Source organism: Sus scrofa, chromosome 9 (assembly GCF_054392235.1).
Source record: "Sus scrofa isolate SSC_HxYL_T2T_F1_AM1 chromosome 9, Sscrofa_HxYL_maternal_Yorkshire_Landrace_v2.0, whole genome shotgun sequence".
Classification (NCBI taxonomy): Eukaryota; Metazoa; Chordata; class Mammalia; order Artiodactyla; family Suidae; genus Sus; species Sus scrofa.
In genome coordinates this window covers 27,863,725-27,889,218 of record NC_139391.1, presented here as the reverse complement: position 1 = coordinate 27,889,218, position 25,494 = coordinate 27,863,725, and the positions used below count along the sequence as shown (strand labels likewise).

At 37.4% G+C, this 25,494-nt stretch overlaps 1 protein-coding gene across 7 annotated transcripts in view; it reads right to left on the bottom strand.

Moving 5' to 3' along the window:
• Positions 1 to 24,924, bottom strand: part of CEP57 (centrosomal protein 57) — a 45,430-nt gene extending 20,506 nt beyond the window's left edge. For 4 of the 7 annotated variants that reach the window (XM_084975788.1, XM_084975783.1, XM_084975784.1 and 1 more), the window contains exons 1-4: positions 24,666 to 24,924; positions 15,321 to 15,477; positions 761 to 940; positions 274 to 395 (exon numbers count right to left, since the gene is read on the bottom strand). Coding sequence is in view for 5 of the 7 variants with exons in the window: in XM_084975783.1 (XP_084831909.1) it covers positions 274 to 395; positions 761 to 940; positions 15,321 to 15,477; positions 24,666 to 24,710 (504 nt within the window). In the remaining 2 variants the exon portion in view is untranslated. Of the gene's footprint in view, positions 1 to 273; positions 396 to 760; positions 941 to 15,320; positions 15,478 to 24,301; positions 24,420 to 24,665 lie in introns of all 7 variants that reach the window. The other 3 variants (XM_084975789.1, XM_021062689.2, XM_084975786.1) reach the window with 1 other exon arrangement.
• Between the last annotated feature and the right edge of the window lie 570 nt (positions 24,925 to 25,494).

The window sequence follows — 25,494 nt, the reverse complement described above, 5'->3', positions numbered from 1 at the left end:
GCCGTACTGGTGGCATATGGAGGTTCCCAGGTTAGGGGTTGAATTCGGAGCTGTAGCTGCCAGCCCACACCACAGCCACAGCAACTCGGGATCCGAGCCGCGTCTTCGACCTACACCACAGCTCATGGCAATGCCGGATCCTTAACCCACTAAGCGAGGCCAGGGATTGAACCTGCAGCCTCATGGTGACTAATCAGGTTCGTTAACCACTGAGCCACGACAGGAACTCCTCTCTTTAATTGTTCTTGAGACTGACTCTGTGAAGTGACATACCTGTTTCTCTAATACAGACGTCCTCTCCATTTCTGCATGCTTTATCATATTACGCATGTATTCCAATTGTTTTTCTAAAAGATTACATTTATTTTCTGCAGCTAACAACTGAGATGTCAGTTCTAAAAAGAATACATAAGAAAAGCAGAAATTAGTTTGCTCAGAGAACAGTTTTAGTTTTAACAAGCTGTTTAACATAAATCTACAGCATATATAACAAATATTTTCCAGGCGCTCTAGAAGCCCTTTTCAGATGCTCTAAGCCTGTTTCTGTATGTTAGTCCAATCTGCCCTGAATTCAGTCAGTCTAACACAGGACATTAGCACTTGTTCCTCAAAACGCACCTGAGCAAAATGTAATTTTATCATGACCCATAAAATTAACCTCCAGATACTAAGCACTAGAAAACCCTATGTGGAATTTCTTTCAGAATAATTTTAAATAATTGTTTTGATAGTGTTTCATTTCCTTCAAAATTAAACCAACCTTGATTGTGCTTCGATTCCTCATTCTTTGAATTCTCCCTTTCTTGTATTTGTTCATCCAGTACTTTCTTATATTCAATTGTTTCTTTAGACAAGGTTTTCACACTTTCTTCTGCCTGAATCCTCTCAAGTTCTAAACGTCGAATTTTATCTTGAAGATTCTTCAAAGCAGAAAATATAGCTGCCAAATACAAACATGTCTACTATAAGATATTTTATATATATATATAGTTCACTGAAAACAAATAACATCAAAATAAAAATTAAGGAGTTCCTGCTGTGGCTCAGAAGTTAATGAACCCGACTAGCATTCATGAGGAGGAGGGTTAGACCTCTGGCCTCGCTCAGTGGGTTAAGGATCCCCGTGTTGCCACGAGCTGTGGTGTAGGTCACAGACGCGGCTTGGATCCCACGATGCTGTGGCCGCTGGCACAGGCCAGCGGTTACAGCTCCTATTCAACTCCTAACCCGGGAACCGCCATATGCCACGGGTGCGGCCCTAAAGAGACTACAAAAAAAAAATTAAATTGACAGGTGGGTACAGTGGAGCTCATGCTTTGGGAACAATACAATGTTAATTATTATCACATGATAATTGCTTAAAAAATCCATTTAAGGGCATCTTTTGAGTCTCTGAAATGTGCTAGCTACTAAAGTAAAAAGCACAATGCCATGGTAAAAACACTTCAAAGATTTTATAAAATGTTAAAAACATTCAACTAATTGTATAAAATTCAAAAACCGTCCCGAAATACATTATTAACAATCCATCTTTCTGGTTTTACTAATAGGATCACAAAATCCAATTATAGAGCTTAAAACAGTCAAGTACAAAAAGGACTATTTTTTTCCTCTTTTTTTTTTTATTATTTAGGAAAAATATAAGCATTCTGCCCCTCAGAAGGTTTGATTATAATAGTAACATAAAAAAAGATAATACATATTCACTGTAGAAAACACAGGAAAATACAACTAACAGAAGGATGACTTGATAATCCTACTACCGAGAGATAATGATTATCACTTTGGGTTATTTTTTTCAATCTTTTTATGTGTAAAATAAATTGAGATAAAAATTGATCTAAGTTATGTTTTCCACTGGAACTGTGAACAATCCCTCACACAATCAGACTTAATAAATTATTTCCTTGGGATCAACTAGTTACTGAAAAACTAAGTTACTGGATCAAAATATTCATATTTTAAAATATTTATTTTTTCAATTTTAAAATTTTAAAATCTTCGTATTTTAAAGGCTTTTGAACACAGTAAAGTAGCTTCAAAAACAGCTCCATCAATTGACACTATTATCATAAATACATGTCTTTGCCAATACAGATCATTATTAATTACAATAACTCTGTCGCTATGAAACAGAAACCCATGCTGTTTTAATTATTTTATTTTGCATTTCTATTAAAAGTTTAAATATTTTGTATAAATTGTTGGCCATCCTTTATGTATTTCTTTGCTCATTTTTCTATAATTAAGTCCTCTACTCCATTTATTATTAATTCTAGTTTTTATACAAATATTTTGATTTTTTATAGTTATACCTAACAATTTCCCCATCAAGTTCTTTGTTTACATACAAGTTCTTCTGTAACCTCCAAATTAGATAAGCTTTGCATTTTCCTTTACTAGAGCTTCACACACTTTTACATTTAATTCTTTAAGTCAAATAAAAGGTATTTTTGTGTTGAAGAAAGAACTTCAAATGGCAACTTCTATCATATACCAAATTCACGCACATATATACAGATATTATTATTATTTACACAGATACCCCAGACAGTTTTAGGACTTTCTTTTACTTTGGTTTCATTAATATAACACAAGTATTTTAATTATTAAAGCTTTAGAATATAAACATCAATACTGCCAGTCTCCCACATTATCTAAATCTTTAAATAAAAACACTTCAAAATTCTTACCAACTAAATATTCAGATTCATTTTGCTTAAACAATGACTTAAATGAAACACCATGTAAAATAAACAATAAATAGGAAGAATTAACACCTTTTAAAAACTGGGCCTTCTCACTCAAAACAACGCACAAACTCCCATTTATTAACATAATTCATTCATTTACCAAGTTTTTCAGTGCCTAAGATATGACAGGCCCCAAACAGGAGACTGACACATTTTATAATAGAGTCAGTTTATTCTTGCTGGTATGCAATGAGGCCATGTATGATTGCACTGGAAAGAACACAGATGTGAAACACAGATACACACACACAAAATCAATGGAAAAGAGCCCAGAAATAAGACTGGTATTTATAGGAACCGTAATTCTTTGATAAAGCTGGACTAATAGATAACAAATGTAAAGGAAAAGAGAAAAGTACTATGAGCCATTTGAGGGTTTTTGTTTGTTTGCCTCTTTTGAACCACTGAGTATTTTGTTAAAAACTTCATAATAGCAAACATTTCTTGCATTCCTTCATAAATTATATTTAATAGTATATGATTTTACTAGTATTTTACTTTTGCATTTAGTTATTGCAATTGGCTGGAACACTGCATTTCTGTTTGATACATTAACAACTGTGATATGGCAGGAATATGCTGCATTAACAAAAGACCCAGGGTAAAGTAAATGCTTTCCTTTTCTGCATTCTGGAGTGGCTAATTTATCATGGGGATTTTTTATTTAAACATTTCTCAAAACTTATTCCCTAAAACTACTTGATGCTGGAAACTTCTAAGACTTTCACAACTTAAAAAAAATTTTTTTTCTAATCATCCCCTCCCCCATTTCTTTGTTTAAAAATATTTTATTAAGACACTCAAAACTTTTTAAAAAATATTTTTAGGCTTTTTGTCTTTTCAGGGCCGCACCCTTGGCATATGGAGGTTCCCAGGCTAGGGGTCTAATTGGAGCTGTAGCCACTGGCCTACGCCACAGCTGCAGCAACGCGGGATCCAAGCCGAGTCTGCGATCTACACCACAGCTCACGGCAACGCTGGATCTTTAACTCACTGAGCCAGGCCAGAGATCAAACCCACCACCTCATGGTTCCTGGTCGAATTCATTTCTGCTGTGCCACGAAGGGAACTCCAAGACACTCAAAAATAGAGAACTGAACTTAATAGCCCTATAGGCACCTGCCACATTCTCCTTATTTCTAACTTTTTGAATAACAGACTTATGTTCTTTCCTTAGAATCTTAGCATCTTTAGAATCTTAGAAGTTCCTTGGAATCCTCAGCATTTTTTATTTCAAAAACAAAAAACAAGTCAAGGATTAATTCTTTTCTTCCACTTTTCTTAGCCCTACTGCTTAACAAACTTGAATCAATGCTTATTTTTTCCAGCTAATTGACAAATACTTGACATACACTGAATGTATAAATGTAAGATGTACAGCATGATGTGCTGACCTACATATATGGCAAATTAATACAGTAGGTTTAGTTAACATCCACATCTCAAATACATACAATAAAATTTCTCCTTGTGATAAGGACCCAAGATCTACTCTCTTGTGTTAACTACAGTTGAGTATTTTCATTCTTTTCTTGTAATTATGAAAGTGCTTAAGATCATACTAATTTCCTTCTAAGGACTGCATTCCAAAAATTTAAATGTGTAAAGTTTTACCATTTTCTTCTGCAAAAAAAAAAAACAAAAAACACTGAAAAAATGTACATTAAGCAGAATTTAGAAAAAAAAAAAAGGAATGAAAAGTTAAAACATGACCTATAATCCTATCTCAGTATAATTACTATAAGCATTTTAGTAATTATAAAATTGAAATCCTTTTGGATTTTTGTTTTTTAAGTTAGTGAATTACTCCATCACTAGTTGAAATCACACTTATTCAAGTAAGTATTTTTCCATGTCAATCTAGGTGTATTTCTAGAACTCTATCCTTATACATACTCGTGTCTATGAACTTTCTATTCCACTAATGTCTAGTTCTGAACCAGTTCTACACTTCCAATTTTTTATGGCCACACTTACGATACACGGAAGTTCCCAGGCCATGGATTGAATCTGAGTCACAGATGCGACCTACACTAAAGCTGTGGCATCACTGGATCTTTTAACCCACTGTGCCATGATGGGGAACGAACCTGTTCAGATTCTTAACCCAATGAGCCACAGCAGAAATTCCCACACTTTCTATTTTTATAGCTCTATAATCCTGTTATTAGTTGGCAGGGTGAGGCCATCCTTTATATGGATAAAGTCTTCTAATAAAAGCCCGTTCTCACACATTATTCTTAGGCTGAACCTGTGGCATATGGAAGTTCCTGGGCCAGGGGTTGAATCAGAGCTGCAGCTGCAGACCTACGCCACAGCTATGCAGGATCTGAGTTACCAGCAGCTTGAAGCAACACTGATTCCTTAACTCCACTGAGTGAGGCCAGGGATCGAATCCACATCCTCATGGACACTATGTCTGGTTCTTAACCATGATTCGTAGTTGGATTCGTTTCTGCTGCGCCACGACAGGAACTCCTAATCTATTTCTTTTAATCCCATGTTCTTTTCACTCTGCTGCTGTGAGGAACTCCCCTCACACATTATTCTTTAAATGATATTACAATACTAAGAATTTCCACTGAGTAACACTGCACAGCTCTGTGTATTCAAGTCTTCATGTATGCTCCTCACGGAGCACACACAACTGGCCTATGCTCAGTGACCAGGTGACTCTTCCACAACAGCACCCTTCCCAGGCCAGAGGGCTGAACTGTTTGGTTCCTTTTCTCCAATTAAGACTTGCTTCCAAAGGAAGGATTATTCCAGAAGCTGCTTCACATGGCCCAAAGCCTTTGTTTCCAGTTGCTATCTAGATTTAAAATCCCAGCTTCTCCCCACTGTATCCTAATACCTGAGATTTGTATTTGGACTAATAGTGTCCCTGAGGCTTTTGGCTTTACTTTCATTATATTTCTAGCATCTAGGTTATTTCTCTTTCCTGCTTTTAAGCCAGGTATTTTTTATTATTATATGAAACTGCTAATATTTATCTCTGACCCTTTTCTCTCTGACAGTAATATTGCCATCCATCCTTTTTATTTTTTATGTTTGTCTTTGCCAACTTTTAGTCTATGTCATTTTATTTGGCTTAAAAGGCATGTATTGACTTTTGAGGGTTTTTTTCCTTTTTTTTAAAAAAACATAATCACTTTTGTCATCATGCCTGATAAATGTCATCTCATTTTTTTTCCCATGATATTTTATGCCTTCTAATTTTGTTTCCTTACTATTGTATTTTACTATATTAAGTATGGGCATCTTTGAAACTATCTACCTGGCTTATACACCTGTTTTCCTGGTTATTTCCTCTTCCCTCAACATGGCTCTAACTACAACTGATGTCTTCCTTTAGCTCCCTCTAACAAATCTGACCATGGCTGACTGGCCCATAGAGGGCACCCAACTGAAGCCCAGACAAGAGCTCTCTTCTCGGGATTTTTTGGATGCTGGTCCAAAAAGTAGAAGTCACTGTGGTATATGGAATGACTGGCCAAAGGGAATCTGCTATAGAGCACAGGGGACTCTACCCAGTATTCTGTGATAATCTATAAGGGAAAAGAATCTGAAAAAGAACCAATGCTAGCTAGCTAGAAGAAGGACAACAGAAAACAGATGGGGAGAAAATGCTGGCCATGACTGAGTCTGTGGTTTCAAATGTTCTTTCAAGTCCTCCTGTGTATCTATCTGCCTTTCTCTTCGTGGTTGTTCAATCCTCCCTTGCATGTGTGTAAAAGAAAAAAGATTTCTCTTTGCTAAAGCTGGTTCAGATTGGGAGTTTTTATCACCTGCAGCTAAGTTTTCATTAACTGCTCTTTGTTTTCTAAGTTTTTATTAAATAAATCTAGTACCATAAAGTTATAAAATGACTTATTATACCAATGGCGAACATATATTTAAAAATACAAAAGCAAATGAGTGTATATGCATACACACCCCAAATGCATTGTCTACATCAAAGAGATTCTATATGAAAAGAAGCTCATGTAAGATTTAACGGCAAACTTTTAACTTCATCCACTTACTTTAATTGGAGATTTTCTTAATTCAGATGATTAATTTACATTATATCTTCATTTTAAGTTATATTTTGACATAGCGTTTTAGTTTTATACTTATTTTTCTTACAGACATGCCTGCTTTATTGAGGTAAAAAAACATTCTGGGTGACAAAATGATGGATCTTAAGCTTTTTTTTTTCCTTAGAAAAGTGAGCAAGCTCTTGTTTTTTTCCCCCTTCTAGTGCTCTCATATCTATGAGGTCATGTACCACTGCATTATTTATGTTCAAATAACCACATTACCTAGAATGACCCTTGAGTGGAACATATTCTATGTAGAAATGAAAAATGAAAGAGTCAGAGATTTTTAACTTCCTATATTGGGAACATATAAAGTGGGAAGTATATTTATAGAATAAGAAGCAAATTCAAATGCTGATAGAAAAGTGACATACTGAAATATAGTAAATTCTGTATATAATTGTTTTTTCACAAATAAACGTTTCATAGCAAACACTAGATTTTTAAAAAAATTTTTATAATGATTTTTTTCCCATTATAGCTGATTTACAATGTTCTGTCAATTTTCTACTGCACAGCAAGGTGACCCAGTCACACATACATGTATACATTCTTTTTTCTCACATTATCATGCTCTAAGCAAACACTAGATTTAAAATTTTTATTCTCCTTACCTGCAGTAGTCCTGAACATACATTTCAAAATGAAATACATTTTGGTTAGTTGAGCATGACAATGTAAAATGCTTCTGGAGAACTTAGCAAAGATAGATACTGAGGGAGTTCCCTTTTGGTGCAGTAGATTAAGGATCTGATGTTGTCACTGCAGTGACTTGGGTCAGTGCTGTGGTGTGGTTTTGATCCCTCACCTAGGAACTTCCACATGCCACAGGCATAGCAAAAAAAAGAAAAGAAAAAAAAAGATAACGGATTTTCCTTAAACTTGAATGATCTCTGAAATGTCAACTCTGTAGGGGTAAGACACAACCTATTATTCATAACTGAAACTCCAATGCTACATATGATGTGTGGTATACGGCTGGTACTCAGATGTTTCAATAATCATATCTAGGAAGTCTCCATGATTATTAATTTAAAATATCACTTACAAGGTTAAGGGCAGCAATCTCTTTTCACTTTACCTAGCAAATTAAATCACAGCTTAGTGATTTATAACACATTCTTTGCCTAAGAGAGTCAGTGATTCTCTACCTTTACTGCACTTTCGTACTACCTGGTGAGCTTTAAAAAAAATCCCAATGCCTAGAATGCACCCCATACAAACAGCAACAAGCAAAAAATACCAAAGAATATTTGGAATGAAAGGTATGGATCCAAGAGGATCCTCAGGTGATTCTAACATGCAAAGTTTGAAACTTTCTTATAACTTTTTTTTTGGTCTTTTTGTCTTTTTAGGGCCGCACCCGTGGCATATAGAGGTTCCCAAGCTAGGGGTCCAACTGGAGCTGTAGCCACTGGCCTATGCCACAGTCACAGCAACAGAGGACCCGAGCCACGTCTGGACTTACACCGCAGCTCACAGCAACCCACTGATCCTTAACCCACTGATCGAGGCCAGGGATTGAACCTGTTTCCTCGTGGATGCTAGTCAGGTTCACTAACTGCTGAGCCAGGACGGGAACTCCAAAAAAACTTTCTTATAACATTTAGAAGCACTGAAAGCATGGGAGACTTTCACTACTTCTGAGTCCCGGTTTGCCATTCAGAGTTGTATTAAACATAGTAGATCTCAGTATCACCTCATTTTCTTTCTTTCTTGGCTGTACCCATGGCATATTTAAGTTCCCAGGCTAGAGGTTCAATCACAGCTGCAGCTGCCAGCCGCAGCAAAGCCAGTCCCGTGCCGCATCTGCAACCTACACCAGAGCTCATGGTAATACCGGATCTTTTAACCCACTGATCGAGGCCAGGGATCGAACTCATATCCTCTTGGATACTAGTCAGATTTTTAACCCGCTGACCCACAACAGGAACTCTTACTTGGAATATTTTTATCACAATATATTAGCACAAGTTTGCTGCAGGTTAAAGGAAAGGGGGGGGGGACCCCAGATCATTGGTACACATCTTCAATTTCCATAGTGTTTTTCTGTCTTGATAGCTCTTTACCCTTCTGAATATTTGCACTTGTTAGCTCACTGCTTAAATACCGCAGTTTTCCAAAATTCTTTCCTTCCTCCACGCTCATAGATTCATCTACTACTGTATCCTTGTTGATGCCTAAGTTCATTAGTGCAGCATTCCCTTTCGCATTTCACTTTTTTTTCACGTACTTACTGTTCATCTCCGCCTAACTCATAGGCTCTTAAAGCTGACAGAGCCAAAATTATCCTTCCTTCAAATGTTTTGTTTTACCTATAATCTGTCTTAATCACACCACCTTTCATCCACAACAGAAACCTTGGACTCAAACCTCCATCTTCTTCACTGCCACACTGAAATATGCATGAATCTCTCCTAATCAGTCTCCTATTCTCTATCCCACAGGCAAAGGAGACCCCCCCAAAAAAACCTCCCCAACCCCCCCCCCCAAAACCCTGAGTTTTCCTTAAACTGACATTGCTTCAGTTTAGAGTAATTTCTGACCTAAATTTCAGCTCAACAAACTTTTTTTGGAGTACATATGATGTGTAAGGCACTCTGTAAAGACGAAAGAGAGAATATAAAAATAACCGATAGTCCTTGCTTTCAAGGAGCTATTTTCCAGATTCTGGAAAGAGAAGCTACCATCTACTCTTCCTGTATTTGGTTAAAAAATTTTTTTTACATAAACAAAACACTACTCTAGATGTATCATATTCTTTATTACACTGCTTCTTGAAGGATGGGGCATGGCCCGTAGGGAGGTAGAGCTCACCACCAGGGCCTGTGAGCTCAATACTACTTTCTTCATATGTCTAAGATTTTAATTACTCTTTCCACTGTGTTGACATTTGCAAAGATGATGCAAGAGCAATGCTGGGGTAAAATTGCTGATTTTAGGGCAAATCAAGACAGTGGCATTAAACCATAATTCTGGCATTGGACTCTTCCCTGCCACACACTACTAGTAAGAAAAAACAAAGCTACTTGTTTGCTGTCCCCAATGAAGCAGTAAAAATCATCAAATCGCAAACCTTGAGTTCACATCTACTTAATATTGTGCAACAAAATGGGAAGAATGCATCTGTAAAGTACACACTAAAGAATAATGGTCTTGATATACAAATGTTTGCACAGTGAACTAAACCAAAACCATTTCCTTCAAAGGAACACCATTTTTACTTGAAAGAACTTATGTTAAACTATGACTATTCAGGCTTAAGATATTTTAGTAGTCATTTGCTAAAAAGAATGAGCTTATCTTGAATTTCTCAGATGACATGAGCCTTCAAAGATCTGACAATAACTGTTGTCAATGATAAAATTCAAAGGTAAACTAAAATTTCCAAAAAATATGTTATCTGTTCTGTGAACTTTATAGTTTCTCAATATAAAGATTTTCTTCTATTGAGATGAGTGATATTAACGAATGTAATTTTTTGATACTGTTTAGTGAGATATCAATTTTCAGGAGTGTGTATAAGTCGGTATAATTTAAAAAATCATGCATGGGTAAAGGAGCCATTCAAAGTTCAAAACAAACAAATGAATTTCAATGGAATAGTGCTTAAAAAAAGAAAAAGAAAGTTTAGAGGGCTGAACCTTGACTAACTTCTGGGAATTGGCTTTTGGAATGTTCTCTATGTTACTGATTGATAGGGTTGCTTTATATGACTAGGGCATTGAATCCTACTGCACAAGTCTGCCTAGACTGTGTAAACAATGTGTTTTATGAGAAATATCTTGATTAAGTGGGCAAAAAGTGTTTGTGTGACCAACTCCAAATAAAAACCTGTGTCTCCGAGAGTTAAAAGGGCTTTCCTGGGCAGAAACACTGCACACACGTTGTGCAGTTTATTGCTTAGGAGAGTAGTGAGTTTTATGTGACCACCATGAGAAAGAACTTGGGAAGCCTGCATCTGGATGTCTCCAGATTCCACTACAATAAACCACAGTTGTAATTACAACCACTGCTGAATCCTAAATCCTCGTTAATCTGTAACCACATAGGTGGTCTTGAGGTCCCAGAGTATAAAAAACTCACTAATGTTTTCAGATTCCACACTGCAACTAAATATTAAAAAGAACATATCAGCCACGTGGTGATAGAGAATCAAAGGTGGATACCCATAAATTGTTGGAAAGGCTGTTAAAGTTCTACTCCTTTCCAAATGCCTATCCGTGTAAGGCCAGACTTCTTTTTCCACATACATCAAAACAACTTATCTTCACAAATCGAATGCAAAAACAGATACTAGAATCAAGCTGTCTTCTATTAAGACAGAAAGACAGGATTTACAAAGTGCAAAATAAAACAATGTTACTCTTTGTATGTAGTATGTTTTTTAAATATGGAAAATACTCTCCATCAAAATATGTATATACACACGGAATGGGTTTCCTGGATCAACAAAGTTTGAGATCTGACATTTTAGAAGAACACATGGGCAGTAAATTACTATCAATACCTAACATAAGCGTTATAAACTCGACTCTCCTCATTGGTCACAATGCCACTGAGCTTTCCAATAGAGACTTATAATAGATAATGTCAAGATGTTTTCACTCTCAGCTCTTTGGGGGATAAACAGCAGCTTGGGACAGTAAAAGACCCCAGACTAGTTGCCAGCAACCCCACCAGTTTATCTCAGCATACCATACATATATTACCATTTCATTTTCCATATGTACTATAGTCTATGAAAGGTTGAAAAGCACTGGCCTAGGAAAACTGCCACCTTGCTTCAAACATCCAAGCCATTCTTCACGTTTCTATCATCTGAAATGTACTGAACAAATAATGAGCTATGAGTTATAAAGCTCAAAGTCTTTGTAATGATGTTAGCATTTTTTAAAAGGGCTCTCTAAATACATTAATATATTTTTTGAAGGCAGTAATAATTTCAAATTTCTTGCTCCTTTCTTTTCTAACTTAAGTTCAAAATGAATGCAAGAATTACAAGGACAATTATCTCTTTCCATAGCATTAATCAAATTATATTTTCAAAGTGAGTTTCAGATAGCAAAGTGAAATGGTAATTTAGTAACAAAAATACATTAAACCATAACTAAGCTAGAAAAGAGTAACAAGTTCCCCCCTCTAAAGTATTAGTGAGAAAAAAAAAAAAATTTACTAGGTATTTAAAGAAGTTTACCATACCAAGTACGTATTAAAAACAAGCCTCCTTTCGGTAAAAACTTGAGAGTTTACTGAGCAAAGGAAAATGTGGGAAGAGAAAATAGTTTTGATATTGCATATGTTAAAGTAATCATTTAGAGGTGTTTCTTCATCAGTAAATTAAGGGTTTTTTTCTGTTTGTTTTTTTTTGTTTTTTGTTTTTTTTTTTGCTTTTTAGGGCTGCACCCATGACATATGGAGGTTCCCAGGCTAGGGGTCTAATGGAGCTATAGCTGCCAGCCACAGCCACAGCCACACAGGATCCTTAATCCACTGAGAGAGGCCAGGGATCAAACCCACAACCTCATGGTTCCTAGTCAGATTCGCTTCCGCTGTGCCACGATGGAAGCTCCTTCATCAGTAAATTATGAATATACCTATCTTATACAATTTTTCTGTGAGGAGTAAATGAAAATATATTTGCTTTGTCTGGATTACTACTGCATTTCATTCCTTTCATTTTTTTAAAAGTTTAATTATTACTATTGTGGCAATTATATTTACCAATGATTCTCTAGCTAAGAGTGTTATATTTTAGCCACATATGAATTATACAGGCATTTGTAAGTTAGTTTAGGAGTCCTTTTGTTTGTTTCCAAGTAGGAAATGCATTGCAAATTTTTAAAAATCAATCTCAGAATAACTGTTTTGTAAACTGTGGACTGACTATATAGTAAAATATTAGGTATATAACAATACCCAAGTATAGCTACCAGTGTACATCCTAGCCCATAAAAGGGCCTTGAAAATGGTTGCTGAAATCAATTTAACCTGAGGTCTAGTGTCTTTTAAGAATTTCAGTAATTGATACTCAATTTTCTAACTAGAAACACCTTATTTATAAGCTAACTGTACCTCAAAGATGATGATAAAATGCAAATTAGTTTAATGGTTAATAAAACAATCGATAAAGTGCTACTCATCACAATATAACAGTTACAGACTTTTGGCAATGTAGAAAAATAACAAAAGCTGGATAACTTTCAAATAACATAGGTTAAAAACCCAAAGATAAATAACAGAAACCCACAGTGGAACAAAAACCAGTTAAGTTTTACTAATTTTTTTACTAAAAAAAAAAAATAAGCACACACACACAAATATGCAGGAGTTCTAGCAGGAATACAAAGTCTAAGAATTAGATATTAATCCTACTACATCTAGTTCTGATCCTTATAACCAAAGAAATTTTTTAAAAAGTAAAAGCAAATTTTAAAAAGAATCTAAGAGTAAGAAAAATTAAATGGGGCAGATTTATTCAGAGTCATCAAACGTTTATTAGTTAGCAATATAAGCTAAATTCTGCTTGTGAGTAGCTAGTGGTTTTAAGGAATATGAGGGCGGAAGCATAGAAAGAAGAATGTAAACAAGAGAAATAATAATGTAGAAAACAGTGAAGACCAAGCTTCCTACAGAACATGGGATAAGCATTATGATCCATTATACTTTTACAGTGTTTCTGGTATCAATCCAATGATATCTATCTTCAATATGGAGAGACACAGAAACCACTTCCCCCTCTCCCAGACAATAAATTGAAGCCTATGAGGTGTGACCAGAGGAGCAAGGGAGCTTGGAAGAGACATTTGAGAAGAGCAGAGAGAGTTTATGTGTTGAGGAAGCTGGTAGAAAGGGAGACTTCTCAGAAGAAATAATATATAATCCAGCCTTTAGAAAAAGAGTGTAATTCTACAACCGAAAAACTTTAATAAGAGGGTAGAGCATGAGAAATGCTTGTAAAATTGATATGGCTGGTGTGGTACATAGAACAAACCCCCGGAGATGCCTGTGTCCTAATCCTAGAATCCCTGAATACCTGTTATATGGCAAGAAGGACTTTGGGAGATGTAATTAAAGCTATGGACCTTAACAGAGAGAGAATGTTTCTGATTATTTCAGTGGGCTCAGTCTAACTAAACACATGAGCCCTTAAGAGCTGACAATTTTCCCTGGCTGTAATTAGAAAGATGCAGCAATAGAAGTCCAAGAGATTTGAAACATGAGAGAAGACGTGACCCACCAATACTTGTAGGGGACCACAAGAAAAGCATGAGAAAGAATGCAGACAGCATCTAGGAACAAAGACTAGCTCGGACTGAAAGTCAGCAAAACAGTGGAACCACAAGTTCAACAACCACAAGGAACTGAACTTGGCCAAGAATCTGAATGAGCTAACAGTAGACACCTCCTCCCTTGACTCTCTAGTAAGGAACACTGTGATTTCAGTCTTGTAAGACCCCAAATAGAGGACCCTGCCCAAATTTTTGACCTACAGAAATGGTGAATACATTTGGGTTATTTAAAGCTGCCAAGTTTTTTGGCAGTCTGTTCCAACAGCAAGCAAACTAATAGAGATGACAAGTTTCATTTCCGGAACAAATACGTTTCAAAGAAGCCAGAGCAAAGGATGTGTAGGTAAGAAAGGATGGAAGAGTGGCTAGGGGGATAAGGCTGGTAAAGCAGGTGGAACCTAGGCTATAAAAAAATCAAAGACTTTGTAATTTAAGCCATAGAAAGGTGCTGAAACACTAAAGTGGAAGAGATGATGACTAACAGAAAATGGCAGCAATACTGTTAAATGAGGACGAGAGGGAGACTAAGGGCGGAGAAATTGGTTAGGAGTGCACCACATTACCTATGCAAGAGATGATGAGAGCCTGAACCAAATCAATGAGAATGAAAAGACAAACAGAACCAATACGTTTTTGGGATATTTCAGAAGAAAAACACAAGTCTTGGTTCCTGAACGATGCTGGAAATGACAGAGCAGTCCCAAATGACTTAAAAGTAATTTAGTTTCGAGGATCTGGTAGATGATGACGTTTAATAAACAACAAAAGAAAGGCATGTTTTGAAGAGGTTAAAAACAGGAAGGGGGAAATATATTCTCCTCTAATTTTACGTCTTTTTTTATTTTTATTTTTTTTGTTGCCATTTCTTGGGCCGCTCCTGCAGCATATGGAGGTTCCCAGGCTAGGGGTTGAATTGGAGCTGTAGCTGCCGGCCTACACCACAGCCACAGCAACGCAGGATCCGAGCCGCATCTGCGACCTACACCACAGCTCACGACAATGCCGGATCCTTAACCCACTAAGCAAGGCCAGGGATCGAACCGGCAACCCCATGATTCCTAGTCGGATTTGTTAACCACTGAGCCACGACTGGAACTCCTCTCCTCTAATTTTAAATGGAAGACACAATTAAGAGGTTTTATCAGTGAGCAAACACATGCAAAACCCACATCTATTTTGTTAGGCTCTATTACCTCTGCTGTTGCTTTCCGGATAGGCAAATGTAGGCTTATTTGGGGAGCGTCGTAGATCACTGTTAAGGAAAGGCTTATCGGGTGGATATACTACATATGGAGATGAGGAATGGCGAACCATACTTCCACTAGACTTTGATGGTTCTGCTAAGATGTTCTGAAAAATAAAAATACAGAAATTATCTTTTCAAAAATTTAAACCACAAATAGCATGTTCATGACTAAGAATTGGACTGTCCTATGTTCCACTGATAGTGACAACAGAAAAAATAGAATCCAATGACCATACACAACAGAATTCAATCACTACTTAAAAATAATAAAGCTTTTAAAGTGTTATAAGTCTAAATACAACCATATGCCAAACACCATAAATAGGAAATAATATTCACACAACTTGAACACATGTTGCACAGATACTTAAATATAGTACTCACAAAGGACTTAATATAGTTTCTTTAAAAAAATATGTACTTTAAGATATAAATTTGGAAAAGAAAATATTTTTTATAGTATCAAAAACTGGTACAAAGCAACTGAATTAATCTATCCCCAATCAACTAAATACTTTCTGAAAATCTATATACTTTCTGTAAATCTATCAAAGTCCAAAACTCTGTGATAAACGGAAAGAAAATAAGGCAGAATACTGTCTCAAAGATTTTACATTCAGTTGGGGAAAAGAAGAGGGAAGCCATTAGAAACATTGAAGTTTATCAAACATCTAAACATAAAACTCTATTTCCACACATACACCAGTGTGTCATTTGTCATTCTCTTCAATTTGGGATTATGTTCCACATGACAATTTCGAGTGCAGGGGATGCTAACTGGGGAGTTTTGTTTGTTATAGGTGACTTCTTATTGGTAGAAAGAGGTTGAGTGGGAAAAGCTCAGATGGAAGATAGGGCTGCTAGCCGCTCAAAACTCTCAGACATCCATTCTTATTCAAATAGCCACAGGAAACTAGGTTCTCAACTCTTACCTTTGGCTAACTATGACTATAAAGCACAATAATCTATGTCCAAAAGTACAAAGGAACAATGAATATTTACAATACAGTAAATGGCCTCCTGGAATAAACAAAGGTCATCAAAATAACTGTACTGTATCTGAATCTTATTAAAAACTGGAGATTGTACTGCCATCTTAAAATTCACGCAATTTTCCAGTTGACTTAAGAAAACAAATTGAAAAACAAAACAACACACTATGGCTGTGGAAACTTAAGAAAGCAAATTGAAAAACAAAACAACACACTATGGCTGTGGAAACTAAGACAGCAAAGACCTTGGAAGGGGTAGTAAAATCTCAAAGTGGTACTTAATGCTACTCTACTGTGAAAGGGTGGTCACAAGCAACAACAACTAAGAGTTGGCATTTTTTTAAACTTTTGGGCAAAATGACATCAAGTTTTGGAGGCGGCTGGAAAACAGGGTGTTTTCAATTCTTAAAATACATAATACTGCCAAGGCTCTTGCAAAATACCATGAATAATCACATAGCTTAACTTTAAATACCATTTTCACAGAGAACCTTATGCCTCCATACAACCTACTAGAATCCTATCATTTATAACAACTACTATTCAAAGAACAATGGTTAGGAAACATTTAACATATAATGAAGATAAACCATGAGCAAATTCACTTATGACTTTCTTTTCCTAATTAATTTACTTTTTTTCTTTTTTGGCTTCACCCATGGCACATGGAAGTTCCTGGGCCAGGGATCGACTCCAAGCCACAACTGGGGCAATGCTAGATCTTTAACCCACTGCACCACAGAGGAATGCTGTCACTTTATGATTTTCAAAACAAATTTTATTAGTATTACCAAATACTGCACAAATATTAACAGAAGAACTGTGCATAAATAATCTGCCAAAAACCAAACCAAAACAAAATGAGAACAAACCACTTTTGTTAAATTCACTGCCTCCTGGCTCTTGTAAAATTTTTTAACAGTTCAAGATTTGCCCTTCAACTTGTCACACATATTTCATCAAAATCCTGCTTGATTTGGCTTCCTAGCAAATAACAAATTGCACAAATGTCATAGGAAGGCAGTGAAGAAAATGTAAATATTGACTTGAGACTGCTATCCTTAGAAAGGTCTGCCAGCAAGGTTGGTTCCAGGCAGGTTATCTCAGAACTTGAATTTTGGGAAGGTTCCGAATACTGTCATCATAAGAGCCAGGGGTCACCAAGACCAGCCCTGGACTCAGTGATTTGCTAGAAAAACTGGCAACCTCGACATAGAGTTATACTTATGGCTACTATCTATTACAGCAAGGGATACAGAGCAAAATCAGAGAGAGGAAAAACTGTAAAAGATCAGGCACTTCCACAATTCCTTTCCAGGTGGAGTCATATAGGAGGATGTGCTTAATTCCTCCAGCAACCTAACAGTGACAGGTCTGTCTAATGGCATCTACCAACGAAGCTCACGAGACTCAGTGGTCAAGGTTTTTATTGGAGGCTGGTCATATTCCTGACTCCGAGAAGGAAGGCAGGTGTTCAACATTGTTTGTATAAACAGTTTTAAGTGCAGTGAACCACTCTTTTATCACTTACTGTTAAAGTTCTATATCAGTATAGGAAAACATCACTCAAGTTCACAGATGCCAACCAAGAGCTAACTTTGCAAACATCTCTTTCTAAAAGTAGCAGTCATCTGGGATTATGGAAGAGTTCAAGAGAATTCTTGCCTTCAATGCTATATGCCATCCAATCATGGTACTTGAGAACTATGGTAGGACAAAGGATACTTTAAGCAGAACGTTTATGCTCTCTCCTCTCATATGAGTATTAAAAACAACAATCCATAAACTCAAACTCCCAAAAGACTTTACAATCTACACTTTCATCAGCTGGGTTGATCCTCATGACAATCCTGACAGGTAACTGACAAGTGAGAAAGTATCTCCATTTTATAGCTCAGGAAAATATACTGGGATTTATTTTCAGAACAATGAACAAGTTATTTTAGATTCAGCACACTGTTTTTTCCTAACACATTCATGTTCTCCCTTTAATTATCACAAGAACCTTGTGAAACAAGCATAGCAAATATTACTGTCCCCGTAATATTTGGAGGTTCCCAGGCTAGGGGTCGAATCGTAATTGTAGCCACCGGCCTACACCAGAGCCACAGCAGCGCGGGGTCCAAGCCTCGTCTACGACCTACACCACAGCTCACGGCAACGCCAGATCCTTAACCCACTGAGCAAGGCCAGGGATAGAACCCACAACTCATGGCTCCTAGTCGGATTCGTTAACCACTGTGCCATGACGGGAACTCCTCTGTCTCCGTTTTGCAGATGAAATGACAGAGGCTAGGAAAACTTGAGCCATTTGCTTAAAATTTCATAGGTTTTAAGGAGCCCAAGTCCAAGTTCTAATCCAATCCTTTTCCCATGACCACAATCATTCAATAAATACTTTTCCAACTAAAATGATAGGATTCTATGAGACACTTTCCAAATTAAAAGCAAAATGTTTAACCTGACCACTTTATGGTGGTTTTAGTTTTTAGGGCAAATATTCTACTCAGGAACACTTATGATTCAAATACTCATTAAACATCTCTGAGTTCTGTGTTAAGTATGAAGGATGATCAAAAAAATGGTATATTTGCCTTCTTTTCAAACAGAATATGCAACATGGCTGGAAGAAATCGAGTACATAAAAATTTAAATACCATTTAGCAAACCACACCCAACTATATAAAAATCCATTCCACTAAAGTGAAAGTCAATATTAACAAATGCAAAAAAAATTCAATAAAATTTAATATCTAGCCATTACTACATAATCTCTTCTGTGTAGAAAATCTACACAGAAAAATGGCAATACATTTAATGGTGCAAATTTTAAAATGTTTTGAATTCTTTTAAATTCAAAAACAAGGCAAAGATATCTATAAGACAACATTTAGTCAATGTTGTGCTGCATTTCCTAAACTGCACATTAAGATAATGAAAATAAATAACAGATATTAAGATTGAAAATGGATTTAAGTCAAACTTTATGGATTATGATCATCTAAAAAGAAAACACAAAAAAATCCTCAATTATTAGAACTGAAGTTTAGGAAAGTTGCTGTGTAAAATTAACATAACCAATAATGACTGTACATACAAGTTAGAAAATGCAACTTATGAAAACATATAAAAAATAACTACTGCTAGTAGAAACAGCTTACTACTTAAGCTTAGTAAATGTACAAGATTTGAGAAATTATGGAACTTTATTAAAACTGGAGTAGCATAACATGCTCAGATAGATCAATAGTTAAAGGTGTCAGTTATTCCCCAAATAAACTAGAAACTGAATGCAATTTCAATCAAAATTCCAATACCAGATTCTAGAATTTCTACTAAAGAATAGCAAAGGACCAAGAAAAGCTTACATTTCTCTTGAGGAACAAGGAAGAGATAGCTGCCCTCTCAAACAAATAAAAAAGAAAAATCATTAAGACAGAGAGTTATGGACATAGGGAGACAAATACAACAATGGAACAAAGAGACAGTAACACACCCACACACATGGAAATTAATATGTTGACAGCTGGTACTGTAAACCACTGGGGAAAGGATGAATTTTAACAAGTAATGCTGAAATAATTGTGTATCTTAAGTAAAACATGAAACTGGATCCCTACACAGCAAACAAGTCAATTTCAAGCAAATAAAAGATTTACAAGGCCCCAACTTTAAAATTTGTAGAGACAAATATAGAAGAATATTATTAAGGCCTTGGCAATAAGGAAGAATTTAACCAAAAAGCACTAATCATAAAAGAATAAATTTTCTTACATTTAAATAAAGAATCTTGTTAAACAAAAGATATCATAAAAGGACGAGCCAAAGAGTATTTAGAATACGCCAAACAGGTGAGGATTAACATCCAAAACACATTAAGCAACTATACATCAGCCAAAAAAACAAAACAAAACAAAAAAACAACCAGACAAACCACTGGAAAACAGGTAAAAGGTACCAACAGGCATTCACAGAATAACAACAACAAAATCCACAAGACTAGAAAAACTATGAAAAAAAGTGTATCTTTACCAATGGTCAGGGAGCACAAAAAAGACCAAGAATAGGATATCATTTCACACTCATCACTTAGCCATAATAAATAAATAAATAAAGCAACGCAACACCACCTGTTAGAGAGGATATATATTAAAGGAGACTGATGCTGGTAACATATACTAGTACAATCACTTTGAGAAGCAATTTAGCATTTCGAAATAAGCACACACTCTATGACCTAGCATTTCAATGAACTATTCTCTCCTCTTTTAAAAAAAAAGAAAAAGAAAGAAAAGGGAAAGTTCAGTCTGCAGTTTGAAGTCACTGCTCCTCCAACTATTTGGTTTCGGGACTCCCTTACACTCTTAAAAATTAACGAAGACCCCAAAGAGCTTTTGCTTATGGGGGTAATGTCAATTGATATTTATCACATGAAAAACCCAAACTGAGGAAATTTAAAGATATTTACTAATTTAAAAATAAACTCATGAAAGTTCCTGTTGTGGCTCAGTAGGTCACAAACCTGACTAGTATCCATGAGGATGCGGTTCGATCCCTGGCCTCCCTCAGAGGGTTAAGGATCCAGAGTTGCCATGAGCTGTAGTGTAGGTCGAGGATGCAGCTTGGATCCTCCATTGCTGTGGCTGTGATGTAGGCTTTCAGCTGCAGCTCTGATTCAACCCCTCCTAGCCTGGGAACTTCCATATGCTGCAGGTGGGGCCCTAAAAAAAAAACCAAAAAAAACCTCACAAAATCAAAACCAAAAAAACCCCCATGACATTATCATAAACAGAACTTCTGAGTGAAAACAACTATATCATCCAAAAAGTTTAGTGAAAGGTGTGGCACTGTTTTACATTTTTGCAAAGCTCTTTAATTCGTGGCTTAAAAGAATGCTGCTAACTTCTTTTATTTGCTTCTGCATTCATTCTGTTTTGGTTGATGTATATGAAGAAGCTTGTCTCCCACAAAGTGAGTGAATAAGGAAGGATACTTCAGATCCCCTGAGAGGGTCTCAGGGCCTACCAAAGGTCTTTAGACCACTCTTTGAGAACTGTCACTCTAGAAACACTTTAGCACACATGGAACATACAGAGATGCCCACAACAGGATTGTTTACAGTAGCTGGCAAACAAATGAACAAACTCTAAAAACCCTGAAGCCCATCAAGACACCATACTAGAAATATAAGAGGCTCTGCTATTTGCAAGCTATGTAACCTTGACTTAACCTGTGCCTCACTTTGCTCATTTGAAAATGGAAATACTAATGCCAACCTCATAAGATTATTGTGAGGATTAAGTGAATTTATATATGAAAAATATTTAAAATGCTGATCAAATCAGATAGTACTATACAAGTATTATATATTGTTATAACCTCAAAATGTATATGAGAGTAAAAGCAGGAAGATGAATAAAGGGGCATGAAAGTATTCATTGTCTTTCTCAAAAATTAATCTTGTCTTTCTCAAAAATCAATCTTTTATACATTGTTATGAAATCTCTGACATATTCATAAATATTTTTATGAGAAATAAAAAATAGAGTGTTGGTTAATGGACCTGGCTAAAAAGCCAGGGAGATCAAATAGATTAGCTTATTAATTAAGTTCAAGGTCATATAAGAGTGTTTGACCATGGTTACTGGGAATAGTAAAAAAAAAAAAAAAAAAAAAAAAAAAGACATTCTTCTGTTTCAACACTATGCTGTCTATATTTCTATTCATATCATTATACCTGATCACAATTATTTTTCTGAGGCTCTCTATTAGTGAGTTAATACATAGCAATCATTCAATAAATGTCAGCTGCTAGCCCTTACTCTTCTTGCTGTGTGAAAGAATGCTTACAAGAACAATTCAAATGTATCACCTATTGCCATGTTGTTCTCATTTAAGATTTACCTTGTAGCTGCTTCTTAAAGATTACACTATTTGTGAATCTACCTGTTAAAAATCCCTACCTGCTAGGAGTTTCCATTGTGGCTAGTATCCGGACTAGTAGCCATGAGGATGAGGGTTCGATCCCTGGCCTTGCTCAGTGGGTTAAGTGCGTTGCTTTCAGCTGAGCTGTGGTATAGGTTGCAGAGGTGACTCGGATCCTGCTTTATTGTGGCCCGGGAACATCCATATGCTGCACGTGGGGCCCTGAAAAGAAGAAAAAAAAATCCTTACCTACTAAAAGCATCTTCATTTACTAAACTTGCTCTATGCTGGGTTTATTGATGTTAAATACACAAATTGTTAATGTCCACAACCCTGAAATCTCATTATGAGTCGTCTTCTGAGTTCATGTTGTAGTTTTTAAAAGGTCTTTCTTCTGTTGATTTTATTATCAACTGTTTATTAAGTTAAAGTGCTTTTTAACCTCTATTGGAAATGCCAGCCTTATTTCTGACAGGACAATAGTGTCTTAGCAGGGCCATTTCTTATACTCTGATAAACTAAATTTAGTCATTTTTGTTTTGAGACATAGTGACCTCCAAATTAGACATTTGATGCAGCAGGTCAAGTCATTATACTTTGATTTGTAAAGGATCCTAGATATTCAGAGCAAATTTCTCCATATTTAGAATCCACTTACAGCTGAGCTTAGCATATTATATATATATACACACACACTATATATATATACTATGTATATATATATGCTTTCCTAGTAAACATTCCATAAAATTTCTGTCCAGGCTACCTTAAAGACTAATGGTTAACCACATCCCAGTAACCACTCAGCTAGATGGCCTTGGCAGAATTCAGCTCAATTCAACATTCATAGGAATTTTCCTTGCTTAGTTTCCAAGTGCTGTTTTGAGAGCAATGAAAAGACCCCCATGCCAATTATCTTTACTTATCTTTTCTCCCAATTAAACTGAAGTAATAATCACAGCTCATATCCCATCTATCTACTGACACTTAATAGTCTTAACAGTTCCTCTTTCATCTTCTCATTTACTGACCTAATTCCTGAATAACTCCAATTGCTTCATTCATTCCTTCTTCTTAATCTTCCCTGATCTCTTAATTCGCTACCCTCCTTGTGCTGAAACCCTGAGGATCACTCTGGCCTCATTATCACATATCACCAAAAGCTGAAACAGGAAAAAGTGTCTTTTCACCCAGGTGACTCTGCTCTTAGTAACCTTTCCCTGTTAACGTCTACGACATTACCTTACCGTGATATTCTCCTGCCTTCTCCCCTCACCATCCCTCTCTTATTTTAATCTATTTTTACAATTCTTCCTAAGAGACTCTACACCCACACTACCTCTCTGCTCATTCTAAATTTTTTTCAAGGTTTCTGGAAGCACCTATTGTCTTGGCACATATTCCAAAATGCCTGTGGTGCTTTGTTCTCCTTCCTTTTCTGTTCCTGGGACAAGCATTTGCGAATCCTTCACCACCCAGCTAGCTCTCTCTTCTCTCCCCAAGCAGTGCTCATCACTCTTGGCTCGGTTTTTCCAGCATGGTGGCACTTATGAAACAATACTGTGTATTAATCTAACTACGTGTAGATTCCTTCAGTGTTTGCTCCTTCAGAGGGATTCTGCTGTATTCATCTGTGCAATCCTAGAGCCTTTTAAAAGTACGCCAGACACTCAGCATTTGCTGCATGAAGAGATAATGGCTCTAACTTGAGCTTCTTCACATTCACATTCACTTCCCATCTATTCCCAGAGCGGCGGGTACCAGCCCAATTCAACAAAATACTAGTAACAGGCTTGTGGCTCTTGCGGAGGCCAAAACAATATTTAAGATCAGCTCCTCCGGTCGCCTCTCTAAAACGACCTTTACACAGAGGTCATCGGAATAAGGAGGCGGTGGGATGAATGCAGAAGGAAGAACAAAAGGGAGGGAGTACTGCTGGCAAAGCAATCAGCAGAAGCACTGGAGACTGGATTATTCAACAGCTGCCAATTAAGGCAACTAGAGCGCCTACCTGGTCTCGGAGCGCTTTCAAGCCTGGCCGTTACACCCACGTGACCCAGGAGCCCAGCTTTCGCAGCACGGGGTGCGTTGGGTAACCATCCCTGCGGGTCCCAGCAATGAACGGCCACCTGGGCGGTAAGTAGAAAGGGGCAGGGGGGAGAGACCCGCCGGCCGGCCGGCCGGCCGCTTTCAATGAACGGTGCAGCCCAGGCAGAAAAGCGGTGGGCGCCGAGGTAGCCCGGGGAGATGTAGGCGCCCCGCGCCGTTCCCCAGAACGGGTAAGATGCTGAGCCGACATCGCTCTGAAGGGTGAGGAAGAGCAAAGGGGCGCCAAGACCGAGACGGGACCTATTCGAACGTCCACCGCTTCTTACCGAGAATTGAGAAGCCGAAGTCTCAGAGACCGACGCTGCCGCCATCTTCGTGCCTGCCTAGCGGACCTCTGCAGTCCCGGAGCGGCCCGGGTGCGCGCGCTGTTCTTCAAGCTTCGAGAGCCGCCCGCCAGGGACGACCCTAAGCCAAACCCCTGATGGAAGGGGCTGGGGTGCTGGTGCCCGGCCCGGAAACCCCTGCCACACACCCCCACTTGGACGCCCGCGCTCTGGAGTGCACACGGAAAGGGCAACACGTCCTAACGGACGCCCTGGTCAGCCAATCAAAAAGGCGAACGTCTTCAGGTGGTAGGAGAATCCGCCCCTTCCCTCGGTGACGTCACAAGGTAGCGCGTCGCAAGGGCTGCGCGGGCGCGTAGCGCCGAGGGTTCCCAGGCCCTTCTGACGGGGTTTTGCATAGGAACGGACTTTCTCGAGGGAAATAGATGGGCGAGGGGTTGTGTTGTTTCATTGGCAACCGAATACAATGACTGAAATAAAAGCGAACGCGAAATTCAAACACTCCATGTCTTCCCTTGGATTAAAGGCCAGAGAGAGCGTGAGTTTCACTCGGGGACGCCTCTCCAGGTGAAGTACTCACCTTTCGGCCAATTAAAAATAGAATTGGGAGGGGCTTAAAAATTTGGTCCAATGGAAGTCAAGGAAAAAAAAAGAATAGGGGCAGAGAGTAAACCTTAGCAAACAACTGCCCAATTGGATTGGGAAACTCCCAACCAAACCTGGGACTGGCTGCTAGAAATAGTCGCCACCGGGACCTTTGGGCGGGGCAAGTTTAAAGTGGATTTCGCGCGCTGAAAGCGTCGCGCTATTA